Genomic DNA, 22,026 nt, shown 5'->3' on the forward strand with positions numbered 1-22,026 from the left:
TCCAGTAGCCGAGGAAGCAGAGCCTATCAATTAAGACGGTCTGCCCCTCTCTCCTCAGTCCCTCGATGCAGGGAGCCTGTTGCCAGCAGTGCTCCCTGTAAAAATGTAGAAAAAAATCCAAACAAAAATGCTTCCTAGGCAGAGAACTACGGGGAGCTCCATGCAGTGCACCCATCTCGCTCTGGGCACAGTGTAAAACTGAGGTCTGGAGGAGGGACATAGAGGGAGGAGCCAGTGCACACCCAGAATCCAAAGCTTTCTTAAAGTGCCCTATCTACTGCGGAGCCCATCTATTTCCCATGGTCCTTACGGAGTCCCCAGCATCCTCTAGGACGTTAGAGAAATATAGGCGTAAACAGCAGATTCCGATTAAAGAACTATTTTTGTAACCTGCGTATACTTTTGCAGTGCTTTGTACAATGGTAGTTGACTACTACTACCACCAATGTCACAGACTAATTAAGCAAAAATTGAGAAATATTACTTCCAAGTTTTTAAATTATTATTTACTTTGTATTATGAATGGATAAAATATTATAACATTGCTACTACAGCATAAACACTATTATTTATTTGTATCTTTACTATGTGTTTTTAAATTTAGTATAACGAAAAAACACAGAAAACCCTAAGCACCACTTACTACCCTGTTGCCCTTTAACGTACCTACAAAGTAGTAATAGCTGTATGCAGGAAAATCAGGTAATAACTAGGAGCTATAGCTTACGGTTCACAAAGAAATAAAGAAACCAAGACGTAAACAGCCAGAAATAAGACCAGTACAATAGCAGATTCAAGAAAACAGACTAAGAACTAGCGATGCCTCTTTATATACTAGCAGGAGAAGCAATATGCTCTGTTAAGAAAAGAGTGCACCAACATCTCACCTATGAAGAAAGATTTTACAGATGATCGGGATACTGCAAAATGATGACCAAACTTTCATCAGAAGTAGAGCAGACTACACAGTATATAATCTATCCTGTGGTTGTAAGGGTTTAAGTGTAGTTTGTTTGGCAAAATTAACTCCTTTTTTTGATAGCTCCCGCCAACTGGCTAAAGCCAGAAGCGGGGAATAGGAGTCAAACATGTATCTATCCTAGATGGCTTAGGTCAGGACACATGGTAACTCACTGTATTTCTAACCCACATAAGTGTTAATACCATAGCTGGCAACACAGCAAAGTGCCTGAAGCATATATTTTTCTTTCTGATTGACAAACAGCATGCCATTCATTAGGTAAATGGCCCTTGAGACTTTGATTTCATAATTTTTACAGCAAAGTACAATCTACAAATTTAGTTGCATTACTTTACAAGCACATAAAGAGGGGGTGAAGGTAGAGTTCAGGTATGTACTTAGCTCACCAATTCTGTCCATCTTACGTTACAGATACTGAAGTGGCATTATAAATTAATATTCTACTTTTCATGCTGTGATACAGGCCTTCCTTAGTTCTAGCAAGTAAAGTGCCTAACTTCGTTACGTCCCCCAAGACGCCAACGTTGGCCAACCTCCCTCAATGATTTTATACGTTTGGGCAAGGGTAAAGCATTAAAGGAGTTCATTTGAGCACCTTTAAAGTGCTGAATGGACACAATCTTTTTAAATCTGCATATTCTTGTTTTACCTTTTCATTTTCTAAAAGTGGTCACAGTTTGGACATGCCATTAGGGCACAATTCATGTCACTCCAATTCTCGGATGGTCAGACAGCCGCTAAAGATTTATTGCAGGCACATAACTTGTGATATGCTGTTTTGCAACATTACTTGGTCTGTTTGAAAGCACAGGGAAACAACTGGACCAATCCTAATATTGTGTCCTAATGGAGCTATTCCTATTAGTCAGTTTCCCAGCAAGTAAAACTATAGGTTAATGCGCATTACCCGTAAAGTGCCAGAAACTGCGTGCTACCGCACACGTTAAGTCCCAGGGGATGCATTAAATGCCGGGCTGCCTTGCAGTTGCTAGGAAGTAAATCTGTGTGCAGTGCTCCCTCTTGGGCTTAACGTACAGGGTAGCGATACTTGATTGAACAGATCAAGGCTAGTTCACTTTGACCCTAAATGAATCCATTTGGTTAAGGATTAAAACACTTCTGATGTGATATTTCCACAACACCCTCTGGTAATCAGTGATAAATTCCACCTGTGAATTCAAGATTTACTAATTTTGTTATACGTGAAAGAAACAAATGTAAACGTAAAAAACAACAGCATTATATAGCTGTATAGGACACTATCACATGGACATCAGCAGGAACACATGACACTGCAAGGAGGGTCTGCTCCTGAGATTAGCACTGGCTCTTTGATTGACAGTCAGATTTCAGGTTATACAAATAGAAAAAGTTCAAGCTAAATTTGGAAGAAAATGATTATCGCACAGATAAAGTCGGATCAGGTGAAGGACTTAAAATACAGTTTACCTCATCAGTCATTCCAGCTCTGATCAATGCAAAAAGGTATTTCAGCAGTCTGATATCATCTTCACGATCAAGATCATCTAAGGGAAGTTTCTGTCTAATAGGAGCATCAGGATCCTTCATTCAGCAAATCATTAAAGCAAGAAGAAAATGAGAACACACATTTCATTTGATTAAGAAGTGCATCTATAAACCCAGAATGATCCTTCTATGATAACACTGTATATAATCACAAAAAAGTTGTCGGTCATTAAAAAGAGCATCAATATACGATTGGGCAAGAGACACACTGGCAGAACTCGGCAGCAGTGGCATACGTGGAGGGATCAACTGAGACAGTCGAACTGATATGGGTGCTAACATATCATTATACTGCTACAAACACCATTTACATTGTAATTTGTGATATTTTAAGCATGTCCCAGTTTTATGGTGTGTGTAAAAAGACTTTCGCATTAGTGGCTATAAAACCAAAACGTTAAATTAGTTCCATATACAAGTCTTCCAGTTTACACATACCAGTTCAGAGACCAATGGCCGACTGCTGCCTAATGCTGAAAAACCTCTCTGTTTCAATGCGTGTAGAGTATTTTCCCTAGAAGAAAGAGACTGATGTTATATTCTGTGACCAAGTGATATACAGTAGGTCATTTGTGATAGAAGAGATTTTTATTTGCTCAGACACAATTAAAATTTCTGAACGTATTATTGCAAACTATTACACGGACACAAATGGAAATAAGATATGCTATTTGTGACGTACTCATTTTAGAAAAACCAATGTGGAATTGCTGTCATTTATGTAAATTGATGACAATATTCACAAATTGTCAAGATCCTTCGCTCTTAAATGTAGGGCAACACTCAAATACATACAGTATGGATGTTTTTATTTTAGATTGTAGACTGAAACACACATCACCGGAGCCCAAGCAGCCCAGTAGAACTTTGGTTGAGACTCTAATACCCCTTTCACAAAGCAAAATAACCAGATACCGACCTGGGTCTCTGTACGGTGTGAAAGGGGCCACGTACGAATTCCCAGGTCCCCTGAAACGGTAATTCAACCTGGGAATAAAGAAGGGTTATTCCCGGGTCAGGTGCAGTGTGTACAGATTGCCGGGTCGATGCGACCCGGGACCCGTTGACTGCATAGGGACAGGTGGCGGAGATGCCATCTCAGAGCGCCACCTCTGCACCGGCCCCGTCTCCACCCCCGGATCGCAACCCAACCTGGCATATTGCCAGGTCGAGATGGCTGTGTGTAGGGTCCAATGCCGGGTCCGGGAAGGTCCCGTTTCAAATTGCTGTATAGGACCCGGCATTGCGATGTGAAAGTGGTATAAGCTTTTGATCACATCTTCAGCATTAATATTGCAAACACTCCACAAAAACACACATCTCCCCTAAGAAGCTATACATTTATTTCATTACATACCAGTATACTGCTTTAGCATAAAACTCAATGTTTTCAGAGAAGTCTCCAACATCATCCTTGGCAATGCTTTCCAGCCAATCTACTACCAGCTAAAAGAAACAAAAAATAAATGTTTCTTCCCGGAAGCCAATTTCAATGAGCACAAACGAAAATAAATGTAATTGTGAACCAGATTCACGATATAAAATCAAAAGTACAAGAGCAAAAGTAAGTTTACTGTAATGATTATTTTGCTAAAGACTGTAGTAAGTTTGTTCTTAAGGAGAACGGTATTTCTCCCAAGTCCACAGGATAACATTGGGATATGATGACGCGACAGCGGATTCGCACCAATCGGTCAAAGCTTTCGGACTCCCAGCATGCGACGGCCCCGTCCATATATCCCCGCCTCCTGGCTCAAGCAAATCAGTTGTTTTCCCAAAGCTCAAGGCAGAAGCACCATAGAGAGCCCTAATCAGACGAGAACACCACACATGCACAACCTTCCATACTAGAAGGAAGAGGTTAGTGATTGAAAGGATCCTCAAATCAGGTGCGTCCGAGTGGGATCCCTGTGGACTTAGGAGAAATACCGTTGTCAACGGTAAGTTCTTACCATAACGTATATTTTTTCGGGAGGGTCCACAGGTTATCCACAGGATAACATTGGGATGTCCCAAAGCAATTTAATGGTGGGGACGCTCCTGATTGGACAAGAGAATCATTCGCCTGAATTCAGCATCCTGACAGGCAAAGGTATCCAAGGCATAATGTCTAATGAATGTGTTAATGGAAGACCATGCGGCTGCCTTACATATCTGCCACATTGTGCTGCCCACGATGGACCTACTTTACGAGTAGTGAGCAGAGACATTAGCCGGAACAGGTAAATCAGCTTGAGAATATGCCTCTCAAATAGTCATCCGAAGCCACCTCGCTAGTGTCTGCTTATCGGCAGGCCATCCTCTTCTGAAATCCGTAGAGAATGAAGAGAGTGTCTGTTTTTCTGATGGCACGGGTACGATCCACGTAGATCCTTAAGGTACGGACTATGTCCAACGATGCTTCTCCCTCAGAAAGTCCCGATACCTGAAAAGCCGGGACTACAATTTCTTTATTAAGGTGGAATTTAGACACCACCTTAAGAAGATACCCAGATCTAGCTCTGAGAACTGCTTTATCTGGATAAAAAAAAAAAAAAATCAGAAAATGGGAACGACATGACAGCATTCCTAAATCTGACACTCTTCTAGCTGATGCCATAGTCAGTAGAAAGAGAACTTTAGCTGTCAACCATTTAAGATCCACTTTATTAAGTGGTTCAAACGGGGCAACTTGAAGAGCTTTCAGGACTAGACCTAAGTCCCAAGGTGCTCTAGGAGGAACAAAAGGCGGTTGAATGCGCAGCATTCTCTGGAAAAAAGTACGCACAGCCTGTATATTGGCAAATTTTCTTTTGGAACCATACAGTCAGTCAATGCTGATACTTGCACTCTCAAGGAAGCCATCTTCAAACCTTTATCCATTTCTGCCTGAAGGAAAGCTAAGACCATGGAAACTCTCAAAGATTTCGGGTCCATACTTCTTTCACTGCACCAATGAATATAGGCCTGCCATATTCGGTGATAAATACGAGTTGAGGAGGGTTTCCTTGCTCTGAGCATTGTTTGAATTACCAGTTGTGAGAATCCTCTTGACTTCAGGATAGAGGTTTCAAGAGCCACGCCGTCAAGACAGTCGATCCAGATGTCTGTGATAACAAGGACCCTGCATTTAGTAGATCTGGATGTTGAGGGAGCAGAAGTGGAGCATCCATCGACATTCTATGCAGATCGGTGTACCAATGCCTTCTGGGACAAGCCGGAGCTATTAGAATCACGGCAGCCTTTGCTTGCTTTATTTCTCTCACCACCCTGGGTAACAGGATGACCGATACGCAAGATGAAAGTCCCATTTCACTGACAAGGCGTCCACAAAGATCGCTTTGGGATCCTTTGTTCTTGACCCGTATGCGGGCACTTTGTTGTTCAGATGGGACGTCATGAGATCTATCTCTGGCAATCCCCACTTGTCTATAAGAGCCTGAATGGCGTGTCGACTGAGAAAGTCCGCTTCCCAGTTTAGGACTCCCAGAACGAATACTGCGGACAAGGCTGGGAGATGGAGCTCTGCCCACTTTAGTATGTGACTTACCTCCTTCATTGCTGTTTGGCTGCAGGTTCCTCCCTGATGGTTGAGGTACACTACTGCCGTTGCATTGTCCGAGCAGATCTTGACTGGTTTTCCTTGAAGAGTGTCCTTTGCCTGAATCAGTGCCATGTATATGTTTATTGGCAGGCAACTTTCTTCTGTGGTCCATTGTCCCTGGAACCATAATTTTCCGACACTGCTCCCCAGCCCTAAAGACTGGCATCTGTTGTCAGGATCTCCCAATCTGAAATCCAAAAGGGTCTCCCCTTGTCTAGATGGGATGTCTGTAGCCACCAGGCTAATGACTTTCTTACCTTTTCTGAAAGTACCATAGTCTGTTTCTTTATTGTCTGATGTACTTCATTCCATCTGGCCAGAATCAAATGCTGCAGAGGTCTTGAATGGAATTGTGCATACTCCACCATGTCGAATGTTGACACCATCAAACCCATCACTCGCATTGCTGAGTGAATTGATACTGTTTGACTGTGTAACAACTCCTGAGTCCTTGACTGTACCTTGGATATCTTGTTCCGAGGTAAAAATACTTTTTGCAGACTTGAATCCAGTACAGCCCCCGAGTCATACGTTGTGACGGAACCAGAGATGACTTTGCCCAATTCATGAGCCACCCGTGCCTCGGCAGACATGTTATTGTCATTTGGAGATGGCACAGGAGCAATTCCTGTGATTGTGCCAGGATTAAAAGGTCGTCGAGGTATGGAAAAATTCTTATCCCCTGCTTGCGGAGATAAGCTGCCATAACCACCATGATCTTGGTAAATACTCTGGGGGCTGTGGCTAACCCAAAGGGTAAGGCCTGGAACTGAAAATGCTGCTGGAGGATGGCGAACCTGAGATAACACTGATGGGACAGTGCTATAGGAACATGTAGGTATGCATCCTGAATATCCAGGGATACCATATAATCCCCTGGCTCCAAGGCCAAAACTATGGAGCGCAACGTCTCCATGTGAAACCGTGGTACCCAAATGTATTTGTTTAGCATTTTGAGATTGAGAATGGGTCGAAAAGACCCATTTGGTTCCTGAACCAAAAACAGGTTGGAGTAAAAACCCTGTCCTCATTGTGCAGGGGGTACTGGAATGACTACTCCTGACTGAAGCAATTTCTGAACTGCTTCTTGCAAGGCCCTTGCCTTCGCCTCCACCGGAGACGGGCTAGTGCAGAAGAACCAACGAGGAGGATGCTTCTTGAAGGGGAAAACATAACCTAGAAACCTACAGATACCACATCTTGCACATAGGCATCTGTTGTAGACTGCTGTAAGATCTGTGCAAACTGAAGAAGCTGGCCCCCTACCCGGGAGTCCCCCAGGAGGAGGCCCGCACCATCAGGCTGATGGCTTATCTTCTGGTTTGGGAGCTGGCACTCTGGTAGCCCAATGCAAAGGGAAAAAGTGATCGTAAGCAGCCCCAATACAATAAGTTGGGTAAGCCAACCCAACTTATTGTATTGGGGCTGCTTACGATCACTTTTTCCCGTTGCCTTTCCTTGTGACCAAAAAACTGGACCCTTAGGTTTGGGGTTATATGTGGAAGGAAACTTCTGCTTCTGACTCCAGAATATCTCCACGTACATAACCAAAGTGCTCTGCGAGCAGCTATTGTTGAGGCTGATGCCCTAGAAGCAATAGTACCCATATCTAATGCTGCTTCTTCCAAAGATTACTGCAGCCTGTTTTGTATGAGCTATATAGGATTTTTGCTATCTAGAAGTTGAAAAAACATCCTCTTCCAGTGCATCAGCCCAGGCAGCCACTGCCTTTGCCATCCAAGCTGAAGCCATGGCTGGCCTTATGACTGCCGCAGACAGAGAAAATATGGTTTTCAGAAAACCATTCACTCTCCTATCCATGACATCATTTAATGATGTTGACGGTAAAGGCAATAAAGATTTTTGCACTAATCGAATCACATGCGTATCTACTTTAGGAGCCACCTCCTTTTTTTAAACAGTCCCTTGCTGGAAAAGGATAATTTTTTATTGGGTGTAGCCCAAGCCTCTTCCATGATTTCAGTCAGCTGGTCTGACCCTGGAAACTCAGTCTTAACTGTTTTGGGACGTTTAAATACAGGTGCCTTGGTTTTTAACACAGGCTCTGCGGAATCCCCTAAGGATAGAATGGCCTTCATTGCTCTAATTAATTCAGCTATATCCACTGAGCTGAGACCCTCTTCCTCCTCTTTGTATGCCGAAGTAGAGTAAATTGAGTTTTCATCTTCTGATGAATCATCCTGTGTAGCCGGTGAAGGTTTTCTTACCATTGGTTTATCAGCTTGTTTCATATGAGAAGCTGCTGGGGGAAAATTATATACCGTAGGTAGGGAGCTGAATGTATGGGTTAATAGTGTACCCCATTCCTGGTAAAGAAGCTGTAGGAATTACCCAGAGACCAGGAGAGCGTCTAACTCCCCATGCTGACATCAACCCTAGGGATCGCGGCCTCATGCTATTCCTAGTGCCTAAGATCCCTAAGGCCTAGCGCTGGTGCACCCGCGGTGGCAGCCACGTCAGCTACTGTTTGGTAGTCTCCTCCCGAAACAGTGCGGCTGTGTCCGTATTATATCTACTAAGCGGAATAGATGCCTTACCATCTCTACGTGCTCCGGCCACGGCCTGGTAACGTCTGCTGGACCTGCTAGTATATCAGACACAGATGCCTGTCGAAACAGCACTGTACTCGTCGGTAAGCGTTGTTGTGGCCCGGCAGAGAGTTGTTGGAGCGACTCTTTCTAAGCATATAAGACACCGTTTAGAAAGATCACTCAAAAAACTAGTAAGACTAAAAAAAATAACATAAAAAAGCGTATGACTGCTAAAAGGAACAGCAGCCCTCTGACCATGGCCGGCTCCTGCCGCACCAAACAAAAAAATGATTTGCCTGAGCCAGTGGGCGCGGATGCTATGGTCGGGCCCATTGCATCCTTGGAGGCCTGAAAGCTTTTGATTGTTTGGTGCCAATCCGATGTCGCTCCATCATATTCCATTGTTATCCTGTGGATAACCTGTGGACCCTGCCGGAGAAAGAGTCTCTTGTTTATCGCAAGTTAAATTACAGCAGCTAATAGGATACAACCTTTATGTTGTACCACCATTGCCAAGGTTACTGTGGCTAGAGACTGATTTGCCCATAAATTCAATAGAGAGCCCTTGTTAATGAGGTACCTCATCACAAATGTTACTGCCATATGAGCAGAGATACCATGAGTACTTAATACAAAATGTGGGACAGATGCTAAGAATCAAAGATTCGGCATCCCCACAGACATCTTCGCGATTCCGTAATCTCCCTACTCTGCTGCAATTACCTGGGTTCCCCTTCTGTCTGGCTATATATTTCTCTTTTTAGATTGTGGGCCTAGTTCAGACCTGATCGCAGCAGCAAATTTGTTAGCTAATGGGCAAAACCATGTGCACTGCAGGGGGGGCAGATATAACATGTGCAGAGATAGTTATTCAAACTGAAATCTAAATTGCAGTGTAAAAATAAAGCAGCCAGTATTTACCCTGCACAGAAACAGTATAACCCACCCAAATCTAACACTCTGCAAGTGTTACATCTGCCCCACCTGCAGTGCACATGGTTTTGCCCAATAGAGATCAAATTTGCTGCTGCGATCAGGTCTGAATTAGGCCCAGTGTTCGTACCTTTTAATTGATATCTTGTGCATACTACGGTTTCACTTTGCGAAAGCATTTTTTTTGTACATTATATCACCTATTTGTCGATCAATTCTTGTATTGACAGCACTGTTCTTAGTTGTTCTATTTTGGGTGCATGATTTTGTTTATGTACTTCTATAAAATCGTAAAAATAAAAAAAAAATAGGGATTTTTGTTTACTTACTGTAAAATCTCTTTCTCTGAGTCCATCTGGGGGACGCTGCGCTGTTACTTGTGGGTTAGAGGTGTGTGGTAGTGGAGTTTGGCACAGAATCTATCAAAAAGCTGCCTCCTCCCCCCCTCTAACCCCTCCCATCTCCTTCCTGCTCAGCCATCAACTCGGTTAACGTTTAGCCAAGCTAAAGGAGATAGACCAGAACAAAAAAACAACCAAATAAACCAGACAAAACTACGGGAGGGATCGCAGCGTCCCCCAGATGGACTCAGAGAAAGATTTTACGGTAAGTAAACAAAAATCCCTATTTCTCTGTCATCCATCTGGGGGACGCTGCGCTGTTACTTGTGGGAATTCCCAAAGCAAGCTAATGAGAGGAGGGAGACGTTGACGGCATAGCCGTCTGTAAAATACGACGCCCAACAAAGGCAGTCTCCAAACCAAAAGTATGAAAACGGTAAAAAACTTTGTGAAAGTATGGACTGACAACCAGGTCACCGCCCTGCACAGCTGCTCAATAGATGCAGCACCGCGAACAGCCCAAGATGCTCCAACTGCTCTAGTCGAATGAGCCCTAATTGAGTCAGGAACCGAAACATTTGAAGACACGTAAGCCTGTCTGATGGCCGAAGTTACCCAACGGGCCACAGTGTTCTTGGAAGCCGGCCAACCTCGTTTGGGAGCATCAATCAAAACCAGCAAGGTATCCGTACGACGGAAAGACACCGTGCGAGACAAATACGTAAGGCCTGAGCAACATCCAGGAGGGCCAAATGGGAGTTCTCCCCAGGAGAAGACGACTGAGTAAATGCTGGAAGGACAATGTACTGATTTAAATGGAATGCGGAAACAACCTTTGGAAGGAAAAAAGGCTTAGTCCGCAGAACCACCCGGTTTTCATGAAACACTAACAAGGGTGGCCTGCAAGAAAGAGCCGCCAACTCAGACACTCGTCTAGCTGAGGCAATAGCCAAAAGAAAAACAACTTTTTGTGTAGTTCCACAGATTCCAAAGGTTCAAATGGAGATTTTTGAACGGCCGTAAGGACCAAGTTTAAATCCCAGGGAGGAACAAAAGGTGGTTGAATTCAAAGTACTCCCTGAAGGAATGTTTGAACCTCTGGAATGATCGCTAGTTTCTTTTGAAAAAAAACCGACAAGGCTGAAACCTGACCCTTCAGTGAAGAAAGCCTCAGGCCCTTATCGAGACCCTCCTGAAGGAAAGAGAGCAGGCGAGGAAGTCTAAACAAATGGGGAGTCAAGTCCCGCTTTTCGCACCAAGCAATGTAAATACGCCATACCCTATGGTAAATGCCAGAAGTCACCGGTTTCCTAGCCCGAATCATCATCTGTACAACAGAACGAGAAAGACCTTTTGCTTTTAAAATGTTGGATTCAAGAACCAAGCCGTCAAAGCCAGCCGACTTAAATCTGGGTGGCGACAAGGCCCTTGAAGAAGAAGATCTGGTCGCAGGGGGAGACGAAAGGGGTCTCCGACGACCATGCTGCGCAGAAGAGTGTACCACTGTCGGCGCGGCCAATCTGGAGCCACCAGAATTATTGCGAGACCTTCTCGCCGAATGCGTTGAAGTAGACATGGAAGCAGTGGAATTGGCGGAAACACGTAACCCAGTTGAAACTGCCACGGAGCTGTTAGAGCATCGATCAGAAATGCTTGAGGATCCAGAGTCCTCGAGCCGTAGTGAGGAAGTTTCTTGTTGAGGCGAGACGCCATTAGGTCTACGTCGGGCATTCCCCAGCGGCCCACTAGAGAGAGAAACACTTTCTGGTGAAGTTCCCATTCTCCCGGATGAATCGTGTGACGACTCAAAAAATCTGCTTCCCAGTTCTCGACTCCTGGAATGTGAATTGCGGATATTACGGAAACCCAACGTTCCGCCCACGTGAGAATCTGAGCGACTTCTCTCATTGCGGACCAGCTGCAATTTTGTTTGTTGTTTGTTGATGTAAGCCACTGCCGTGGCATTGTCGGACTGCACACAAACTGGATGACCCTGTACCATGGTTTGAATCTGAAGGAGTGCATACCGGATCGCCCTCAATTCCAAAATGTTGATCTGTAATTTTGACTCCTGACTGTTCAAGCGCCCCTGGAAGTGATGAGTCTGTAACACTGCTCCCCAACCACTGAGGCTTGCGTCCGTGGTGACCATCATCCAAGACCAAACCGTGAACGGCGCTCCTTTTCTCAAATTGTGACTGTGAAGCCACCAGTGAAGCGACTGACGAGTCTTTACAGACAAGCGGATCAACTGCAATTCGAGACGTGGATCCGTCCGAGCCCAACAGCTCAGAATCTGAGCCTGAAGAGGTCGGGCATGAAATCTGGCGTATGGGACTGCCTCGAATGAGGACACCATCTTGCCTAACACCTGCATGCATCTGAGGACCGACACTACCGGTAAGTGTAACAGGGTCCGGATTCTGGACTGCAGATCCTGAATCTTGTCCGTAGGAAGAAACACCTTCTGGCTGTTGGTGTCGAATAAAAGTCCCAGAAAAAACATTTTCTGGGAAGGGAGTAAAGACGACTTTGGAAAGTTGATTATCCACCCGAATGACTGTAGAGTCTCTGTCGTTAGACGCAGGTTCTGAGTGAGAATCTCCGCTGACGGGGCCTTGACCAACAGGTCGTCCAAGTATGCAGTGATGTTTACCCCTTGACAACGGAGAACCGTGACGACATGACCCATGACCTTTGTAAAAACCCGAGGAGCCGTAGAGAGACCAAAGGGAAGAGCCTGAAACTGAAAATGCCACGGACCGACTGCAAATCTCAGAAGAGATTGATGTCCTATCCAAATCGGGACATATAAGTAGGTGTCTTTTATGTCTATTGAAGCCAAATATTCCCCTGGCTCCATGGCGGCGATAATTGAGCGAATGGATTCCATCTTGAATTTTTGGGTTGAGAGATACGGGTTGAGGGCTTTTAGATTCAGAATGGGTTGGAACAAACCATCCGGTTTGTCCACAAGAAAAAGACCAGAGTAAAAGCCCCGACCCCTCTGAGGAGAGGGAACCGGAAGGATTACTCCATTTTGTAAGAGAGTTGCTGTTGCCTGGAGAAGAGCTTGACGTCTGGAGGGATAGTCTGGGAGAGGTGTGACGAATAGCCGGAATGGGACTGTCTCTTCGAGATCCAACATATATCCTCTGGATATGACCCCCATTACCCACCGATCTGGTTTCGACAGGAGCCACACTTCCCTGAACTGAAGTAACCGAGCCCCAACCTTCATCGATCCCTCCGGAAGACCTGAAGCGTCATGCATCAGGCTTGTCGGCAGGCTTACTGGCCGGTCTGCGAGTAGCCTGAGATCCTTTACCTCTGAATGACCCTCTTCGTGGAAATCTGGAGAAAGCACGAAAGGATTGGAAACTACCTCTGCCCTGCGTACGAAAGGACCAGATGGAAGAAAGGGGCTCTTTCCTCCAGTATCATCTGAAATAATCTTCTTCAACTCCGATCCAAAAAGAAACTCCCCCTCAAAAGGAACTGCCGTCAAAGTCTGCTTCGAGTCCAAATCAGCATTCCAAACCCTAAGCCAAAGAGACCGTCTTGCTGATACTGTCAAGGCAGAAACACGGGACTGTAGCGCAACAGAATCTAACAAGGCCTCACTCACATAAGTAAGAGCCTCCGAAATCTGTTCTGCTAATTGAATGGCTTCCTACGGATCGTCCGACTGCATTCCAGATACGACCTGTGCTAGCCATTCATCCACGGCCTTAAGGACCCAGGCACCCGCCAGAACTGGACGGAGAGAGACACCTGATAAAGAAAACATAGATTTTAGTAATGCTTCTATCTTCCTATCGGTAGGGTCTTTTAAAGTCACGGACTGTACCAAAGGAATAACCGTAGCTTTTGCCAAATGTGAAATAGGAGAGTCTACCTTTGGGGCTGTCTCACAAAATTTTGTATCTTCCTCCGTAAAAGGATATAGAAATTTTAATTTCTTAGGAGCCTGGAAACGAGAATCCGGTTTAACCCAGGGTTCTTTTAAAATATCCGCAAAGTGAGAGTAAGAAGGGAAGGCAGTAACCTGTCTCTTCTGTCGTTTGAAAAAGGCAGAGGAAGTCTCCGCCACTGCCGCATCCTGAATATTAAGAGTCTGACAAATGGCTTCTATTAGTAATCTAACACCTGAACTAGTAGATAGCTCCTCATCTTCCCAAGCCGAAACTTCGTCCCATTCAGGATCTACCTCCCCGTCCTCCAATGGAGATGTCAGAGAATCCAACTCCTTTCCCGGAAACGCTATAGCAGGTAACGGCTGTGGTCGCTTAGTAGCAGCGGAACTGTTGGCAGAATTATCAAACTTATTTAAAGAATGAGTTAAATCAGTAAGACACTTGCCCATATTTTGGGCCCACAGAGGCTCCACCTGAGTCTGAGCAGATTCAGCCTCCGACCTAGACTGATGCAAATCTGAAATGGCATCCACCATGTTCTTGACCCATGGGGGCATAGACTGATCTGTGGAACTTCCCTGCTGATCCACCACTGATGCACCAGAGCACGAAGTACAGAGGGTACCTGCGTCAGCACTACCCTTAGCCAGCTTTGAGCCACACTGTGAACAGGAAAAATAAACTACTGAGGCCGTTTTTCCCTTTGTAGCCCTGTCCGGTTTACTGGCCATTTCTTATTCTAATTATGTTTAATATTTAAAAGTAGTAAACATGTACTATAAATCCCTAGACAAGTGACCTAGCAGTTATCTTTAGTGTCCCCAAGAAGGCTGACTGCTATCCCCCACTAGGGCTAGCCCACCATATACTTGTGGTTAGATGTGTGACTGTAATGAAAAAACTTCCCCTGGAAGATAGTGCTCCGTGTGTGCCTGAGTAGCACAGCGTCCCCCAGTCTGCAGCCGGAGAAGATGGCGCCCCGGAGCCTTTAGGAAGCGCGCGGGCAGAGCAGGGCGGGAAGCCGTCCCTGCACGTCTGACGTAACCGCCGCGGCTATTCACTGTGTAATTGCCGAAACCGGAAGTTCTGGCTCCCGCGCGCTGCTACACATAGCGGCTGTCGCAGCAGCTTTGTGTTGGTCCCAGGGAGTGTATAACACTCTCCCGGACCTAGTCTCTGCAAGTCCCCACAACCCGATCAGTCACTCTCACTGCGGGTGGAGGGAGAAGGTGTCCGATGCGGCGGGCGGCTGGCCGGCGGGGGGGGATTGCATACATAAAAGGAGACAATAACAGAGGGGACAGCCTAGCCCAGATTGTGGCTGTCCTGTACCTTATTCCTGCCGCATCCTGAAGTGAATAAAGGCCCCAGTGACCAAAGTGTGGTGGCCTCAGCAGCAGCTCAGAGTGGGATACTAAACCCACTCCAGTAGTACCTGTCACCTGTAAACAGGGACTAGGTACTCTTGAGAATAAACTCTAAAAGCAAAAAAAAAAAAAAAATCTAAGGAGAAAGAAAAACTGTGTCTGTACTCCACAGGCACAAAACTAAAACTGGGTGATGGCTGAGCAGGAAAGAGATGGGAGGGGTTAGAGGGGGGAGGAGGCAGCTTTTTGATAGATTCTGTGCCAAACTCCACTACCACACACCTCTAACCCACAAGTAACAGCGCAGCGTCCCCCAGATGGATGACAGAGAAAATAAGATTTTACTCACCGGTAAATCTATTTCTCGTAGTCTGTAGTGTGGATGCTGGGGACTCCGTAAGGACCATGGGGAATAGACTGCTCCGCAGGAGACTGGGCACATCTAAAGAAAGCTTTAGGACTATCTGGTGTGCACTGGCTCCTCCCCCTATGACCCTCCTCCAAGCCTCAGTTAGGACACTGTGCCCGGAAGAGCTGACACAATAAGGAAGGATTTTGAATCCCGGGTAAGACTCATACCAGCCACACCAATTACACCATATAACTCGTGATAGGAACCCCGGTTAACAGTATGATAACAATGGAACCTCTGAATAGATGGTTCGCAATAACAACCCGATTTGTGTAACAATAACTATTTACAAGTATTGCAGACAATCTGCACTAGGGATGGGCGCCCAGCATCCACTACGGACTACGAGAAATAGATTTACCGGTGAGTAAAATCTTATTTTCTCTGACGTCCTAGTGGATGCTGGGGACTCCGTAAGGACCATGGGGATTATACCAAAGCTCCCAAACGGGCGGGAGAGTGCGGATGACTCTGCAGCACCGAATGAGAGAACTCAAGGTCCTTCTCAGCCAGGGTATCAAATTTGTAGAATTTTGCAACGTGTTTGCCCCTGACCAAGTAGCAGCTCGGCCAAGTTGTAAAGCCGAGACCCCTCGGGCAGCCGCCCAAGATGAGCCCCCTTCCATGTGGAATGGGCTTTAACAGATTTAGGCTGCGGTAGTCCCACCGCAGAATGCGCAAGCTGAATAGTGCTACAAATCCAGCGCGCTATAGTCTGCTTAGAAGCAGGAGCACCCAGCATGTTGGGTGCATCTAGGATAAACAGCGAGTCAGTTTTCCGGACTCCAGCCGTCCTGGAAATATAAAATTTTTCAGGGCCCTGACTACGTCCAGTAACTTGGAATCCTCCAGGTCCCTAGTAGCCGCAGGCACCCCAATAGGTTTGTACAAGTGAAAACCTGATACCACCTTCGGGAGAAAGTGAGGACGAGTCCTCAACTCTGCCCTATCCATATGGAAAGTCAGGTAAGGGCTTTTTTATGACAAAGCCGCCAATTCTGACACATGCCTGGCCGAAGCCAGAGCCAACACAAGACCACTTTTCATGTGAGATATTTAAAATCCACGGTTTTAAGTGGCTCAAACCAATGTGATTCCAGGAATTTCAAAACCACATTGAGATCCCAAGGTGCCACTGGGGCACAAAAAAAAAAAAAAAAAAAAAAGTGGCTGAATATGCAGCACTCCCTTACAACGTCTGCACTTCAGGCTGACATCCTTCCTGGCTTTGATCAGGATAAGAATGACTTCCTCCGGAATGCCTTTTTCACTCAGGATCCGGTGTTCAACCGCCATGCCGTCAATGCAGCCGCGGTAAGTCTTTGAACAGACAGGGCCCCTGCTGCAGCAGATCCTGTCTGAGTGGCAGAGGCCATGGGTCCTCTGAGATCAACTCCTGAAGTTTCAGGTACCAAGCCCTTCTTGGCCAATCCGGAACCATGAGTATAGTTCTTACTCCTCTTTTCCTTATTATCCTCAGTACCTTGGGTATGAGAGGGAGAGGAGGGAACACATAAACCGACTGGTACACCCGCGGTGTCACTAGAGCGTCCACAGCGATCGCCTGAGGTTCCCTTGACCTGGCGCAATATCTTTTTTATTGAGGCGGGACGCCATCATGTCCACCTGTGGTCTTTCCCAACGGTTTACCAGCATTTGGAAGACTTCTGGATGTAGTCCCTATTCTCCCGGGTGGAGTCTGCTGCGGAAGTCTGCTTCCCAGTTGTCCACTCCCGGAATGAACACTGCTGCCAGTGCTACCACATGATTTTCCGCCCAACGGGGAATCCTTGTGGCTTCTGCCATCGCCCTCCTGCTTCTTGTGCCGCCCTGCCTGTTTACATGGGCGAGCGCCGTGATGTTGTCTGATTGGATCAGTACGGCTGGTGAAGCAGGGGCCTTGTTTTGTTTAGGGCCTTGTAAATGGCTCTTATCTCCAGAAAATTTATGTTAAGTGAAAACTCCTGTTTTGGACCATAGTCCTTGGGATTTTATTCCCTGTGTGACTGCACCCCAGCCCCGAAGGCTGGCATCCGTGGTCCCCAGGACCCAGTCCTGTATTCCGAATCTGCGGCCCTCTAGTAGATGAACCCTCTGCAGCCACCACCGCAGCGACACCCTGGTTCTTGCCGACCGGGTTATCCGCTGCTGTATCTGGAGATGGGACCCGGACCATTTGTCCAACAGGTCCCACTGGAAAATCCTTGCGTGGAACTTTCCGAATGGAATTGCTTCGTACGAAGCTACCATTTTTCCCAGGACTCGTGTGCATTGATGTACCGACACCTGTCCCGGTCTTAGGAGGTTTCTGACTAGAGATGACAACTCCTCGGCTTTTTCCACTGGAAGAAACACTTTTTTCTGGTCTGTTTCCAGAATCATTCCCAGGAACAGAAGACGTGTCGTCGGGACCAGCTGTGACTTTGGAATTGAGAATCCAGTCCTGCTGTTGCAGCACTTCCCGAGAAAGTGCTACCCCCTTACCAACTGTTCCTTGGACCTCGCCTTTATCAGGAGATCGTCCAAGTACGGGATAATTAAAACTCCCTTCTTGCCAAGGAGTATCATCATTTCGGTCATTACCCATGGTAAAGACCCTCGGTGCCGTGGATCATCCAAACGGCAGCGTCTGGAACTGATAGTGACAGTCCGGTACCACAATCTTGAGGTACTCCTGGTGAGGAGGGTAAATGGGGACATGCAGGTAAGTATCCTTGATGTCCAGAGAGACCCTGTAATCCCCCTCATCCAGGATCGCAATAATCGCCCTGAGCGATTCCATCTTGAACTTGAATCTTTTGTTATATGTGTTCAAGGATTTTAAATTTAAGATGGGTCTCACCGAACCGTCCGGTTTCGGTACCACAAACATTGTGGAAAAGTAACCCTTTTCCTGTTGAAGGAGGGGTACCTTGATAATCACTTGCTGTGAATACAGTTTTTTGGATAGCCACCAACACTGCCTCCCTGGCAGAGGGAGTTGCCGGTAAGGCAGATTTTAGGAAACGGCGGGGGGGGAGACGTCTCGAATTCCAGCCTGTACCTCTGAGATACTGTTTGAAGAACCCAAGGATCCACCTGTGAGAGAGCCCACTGTGCGCTGAAATTTCTGAGACGGGCCCCCACCGTACCCGGGTCCGCCTGAGCAGCACCAGCGTCATGCTGTGGACTTACCGGACGCAGGGGAGGACTTCTGCTCCCGGGAACTAGCTGTGTGCTGCAGCTTTTTCCCTCTACCTTTTCCTCTTGGCAGAAAAGATGAGCCCTCTACTTTTCTGGGGCCGAAGGGACTGTACCTGATAATACAGTGCTTACTTTTGCTGTGGGGTAGCTTGTGGCAAAAGTTTTGATTTCCCAGCCGTAGCTGTGGAAACAAGGTCTGAAAGACCATCCCCAAACAGTTCCACCCCCTTCTAGGGCAAACTTCCATGTGCCGTTTTGAATCGGCATCGCCCGACCATTGCCGAGTCCATAACCCCCGTCTGGCGGCAATGGTTTTACATAGCGCTTATTAGTGATGCCAGTCGGCAAATATCCCTCTGTGCATCACGCATGTATAAGACAGCGTCTTTTATATGCTCTATTTTCAGCAAAATATTGTCCCTATCTATAGTATAAATATTATCCGACAGGGAATCTGACCACGCAGCTGCCGCACCGCACATCCATGCCGAGGCAATAGCAGGTCTCAATATAATGCCCGTGTGTGTGTATATAGCTTTAAGGGTAGTTTTCTGCTTTCTATCAGCAGGTCCTTCAGGGCGGCCGTATCCGTGACGGTAGTGCCACCTTTTTTAATAAGCGTGTAACCGCTTTATCTACCCTAGGGGTTATTTCCCAACGTGACCTATCCTCTGGCGGAAAAGGGTACGCTGCTTAGAAATTATCAATTTCTTATCGGGGGAAGTCCACGCTTCCTCACACACCTCATATCAATTCCTCAGATGCAGGAAAACTACTGGTAGTTTTCTGTCACCAACATAATAACCTTTTTTTTTTTTTTTTTTTTTTTTTTTTTTTTGTGGTATCTGGGGTATTATCAGAAATGTGTAATACATTTTTAATTGCCTCAATCATGTAACGAGTGGCCCTATTGTAAGGTACACTAGTCTCATCGTCGTCGACACTGGAGTCGGTATCCGTGTCAACATCTGTGTCTGCCATCTGAGGTAGCGGGCGTTTTAGAGCCCCTGATGACATGTGAGACGCTTGGACAGGCACAAGCTGAGCAGCCGGCTGTCCTATGTCGTCAAACCTTTTATGTAAGGAGTTGACACGGTCACGTAATTCCTTCCATAAGTCCATCCACACCGGTGTCGACCCCGCAGGGGGTGACATCCCATTCACAGGCATTTGCTCCGCCTCCACATCATTATCCTCATTATACATGTCGACACAGCAGTACCGACACACAGCACACGGAATGCTCTGACAGAGGACAGGACCCCACAAAGCCCTTTGGGGAGACAGAGGGAGAGTATGCCAGCACACACCAGAGCGCTATATATCACAGGGATATCACCTATAGAGAGTGTTTTCCCTTATAGCTGCATTATATATATATATATATATATGTGTATATATATATATATATATATATATATATATATATATATATATATATATATACATACATACATACATACATACATACATATACATACACACAGCGCCTAATTTGTGCCCCCCTCTCTTTTTTACCCTTATCTGTAGTGCAGGACTGCAGGGGAGAGCCAGGGAGCGATCCCTCCAGCAGAGCTGTGAGGGAAAATGGCGCCAGTGTGCTGAGGGAGATGGCTCCGCACCTTTTTCGGCGGGCTTTCTCCCGCTACTGTAAAAGTTCTGGCAGGGGTTAATAAACACCTATATAGCCCCTGGGGCTATATATGGTGTCAGTTCGCCAGCCAAGGTGTTAATATTGCTGCTCAGGGCGCCCCCCCCCAGCGCCCTGCACCCATCAGTGACCGTAGTGTGTGGTGTGCATGAGGAGCAATGGCGCACAGCTGCAGTGCTGTGCGCTACCTTGGAGAAGACAGAAGTCTTCAGCCGCCGATTTTCCGGATGACCTTCTTGCTTCTGGCTCTGTAAGGGGGACGGTGGCGCGGCTCCGGGAACGGACGACGAGGTCGGGTCCTGTGTTCGATCCCTCTGGAGCTAATGGTGTCCAGTAGCCTAAGAAGCCCAAGCTACCACCACTTAGGTAGGTTCGCTTCTTCTCCCCTTAGTCCCTCGGTGCAGTGAGGCTGTTGCCAGCAGGTCTCACTGAAAATAAAAAACCTAACATATACTTTCTTCCTAGGAGCTCAGGAGAGCCCCTAGTGTGCATCCAGCTCAGCCGGGCACAGAAATCTAACTGAGGCTTGGAGGAGGATGTGCCCAGTCTCCTGCGGAGCAGTCTATTCCCCAGCATCCACTAGGACGTCAGAGAAATATATATATCACTTGATTTAAAATAAGAATTTACTCACCGGTAATTCTATTTCTCGTAGTCCGTAGTGGATGCTGGGGACTCCGTAAGGACCATGGGGAATAGACGGCTCCGCAGGAGACTGGGCACATCTAAAGAAAGATTTAGGATTATCTGGTGTGCACTGGCTCCTCCCCCTATGACCCTCCTCCAAGCCTCAGTTAGGACACTGTGCCCGGAAGAGCTGACACAATAAGGAAGGATTTTGAATCCCGGGTAAGACTCATACCAGCCACACCAATCACACCGTATAACTCGTGATAGGAACCCCGGTTAACAGTATGATAACAACGGAGCCTCTGAACAGATCGCTCGCAACAACCACCCAATTTGTGTAACAATAACTATTTACAAGTATTGCAGACAATCCGCACTTGGGATGGGCGCCCAGCATCCACTACGGACTACGAGAAATAGAATTACCGGTGAGTAAATTCTTATTTTCTCTGACGTCCTAGTGGATGCTGGGGACTCCGTAAGGACCATGGGGATTATACCAAAGCTCCCAAACGGGCGGGAGAGTGCGGATGACTCTGCAACACCGAATGAGAGAACTCCAGGTCCTCCTCAGCCAGGGTATCAAATTTGTAGAATTTAGCAAACGTGTTTGCCCCTGACCAAGTAGCAGCTCGGCAAAGTTGTAAAGCCGAGACCCCTCGGGCAGCCGGCCAAGATGAGCCCACCTTCCTTGTGGAATGGGCTTTTATGGATTTAGGCTGCGGTAGTCCCACTGCAGAATGCGCCAGCTGAATAGTGCTACAAATCCAGCGCGCGATAGTCTGCTTAGAAGCAGGAGCACCCAGTTTGCTGGGTGCATACAGGATAAACAGCGAGTCAGTTTTCCTGACTCCAGCCGTCCTGGAAACATAAATTTTCAGGGCCCTGACTACGTCCAGTAACTTGGAATCCTCCAAGTTCCTAGTAGCCGCAGGCACCACAATAGGC

At 46.6% G+C, this 22,026-nt stretch overlaps 1 protein-coding gene across 2 annotated transcripts in view; it reads right to left on the bottom strand.

Moving 5' to 3' along the window:
• The window catches only part of NUP107 (nucleoporin 107), a 186,346-nt gene that overhangs the window by 59,941 nt on the left and 104,379 nt on the right, over positions 1-22,026 (bottom strand). For both annotated transcript variants that reach the window (XM_063927509.1, XM_063927510.1), the window contains exons 10-12: positions 3,867-3,955; positions 2,948-3,023; positions 2,432-2,545 (exon numbers count right to left, since the gene is read on the bottom strand). In XM_063927509.1, the coding sequence (XP_063783579.1) occupies positions 2,432-2,545; positions 2,948-3,023; positions 3,867-3,955 (279 nt within the window). The remainder of the gene's footprint in view (positions 1-2,431; positions 2,546-2,947; positions 3,024-3,866; positions 3,956-22,026) is intronic.

The sequence above is a fragment of the Pseudophryne corroboree genome, chromosome 6 (genome assembly GCF_028390025.1).
Source record: "Pseudophryne corroboree isolate aPseCor3 chromosome 6, aPseCor3.hap2, whole genome shotgun sequence".
In the NCBI taxonomy this organism is placed as follows: Eukaryota; Metazoa; Chordata; class Amphibia; order Anura; family Myobatrachidae; genus Pseudophryne; species Pseudophryne corroboree.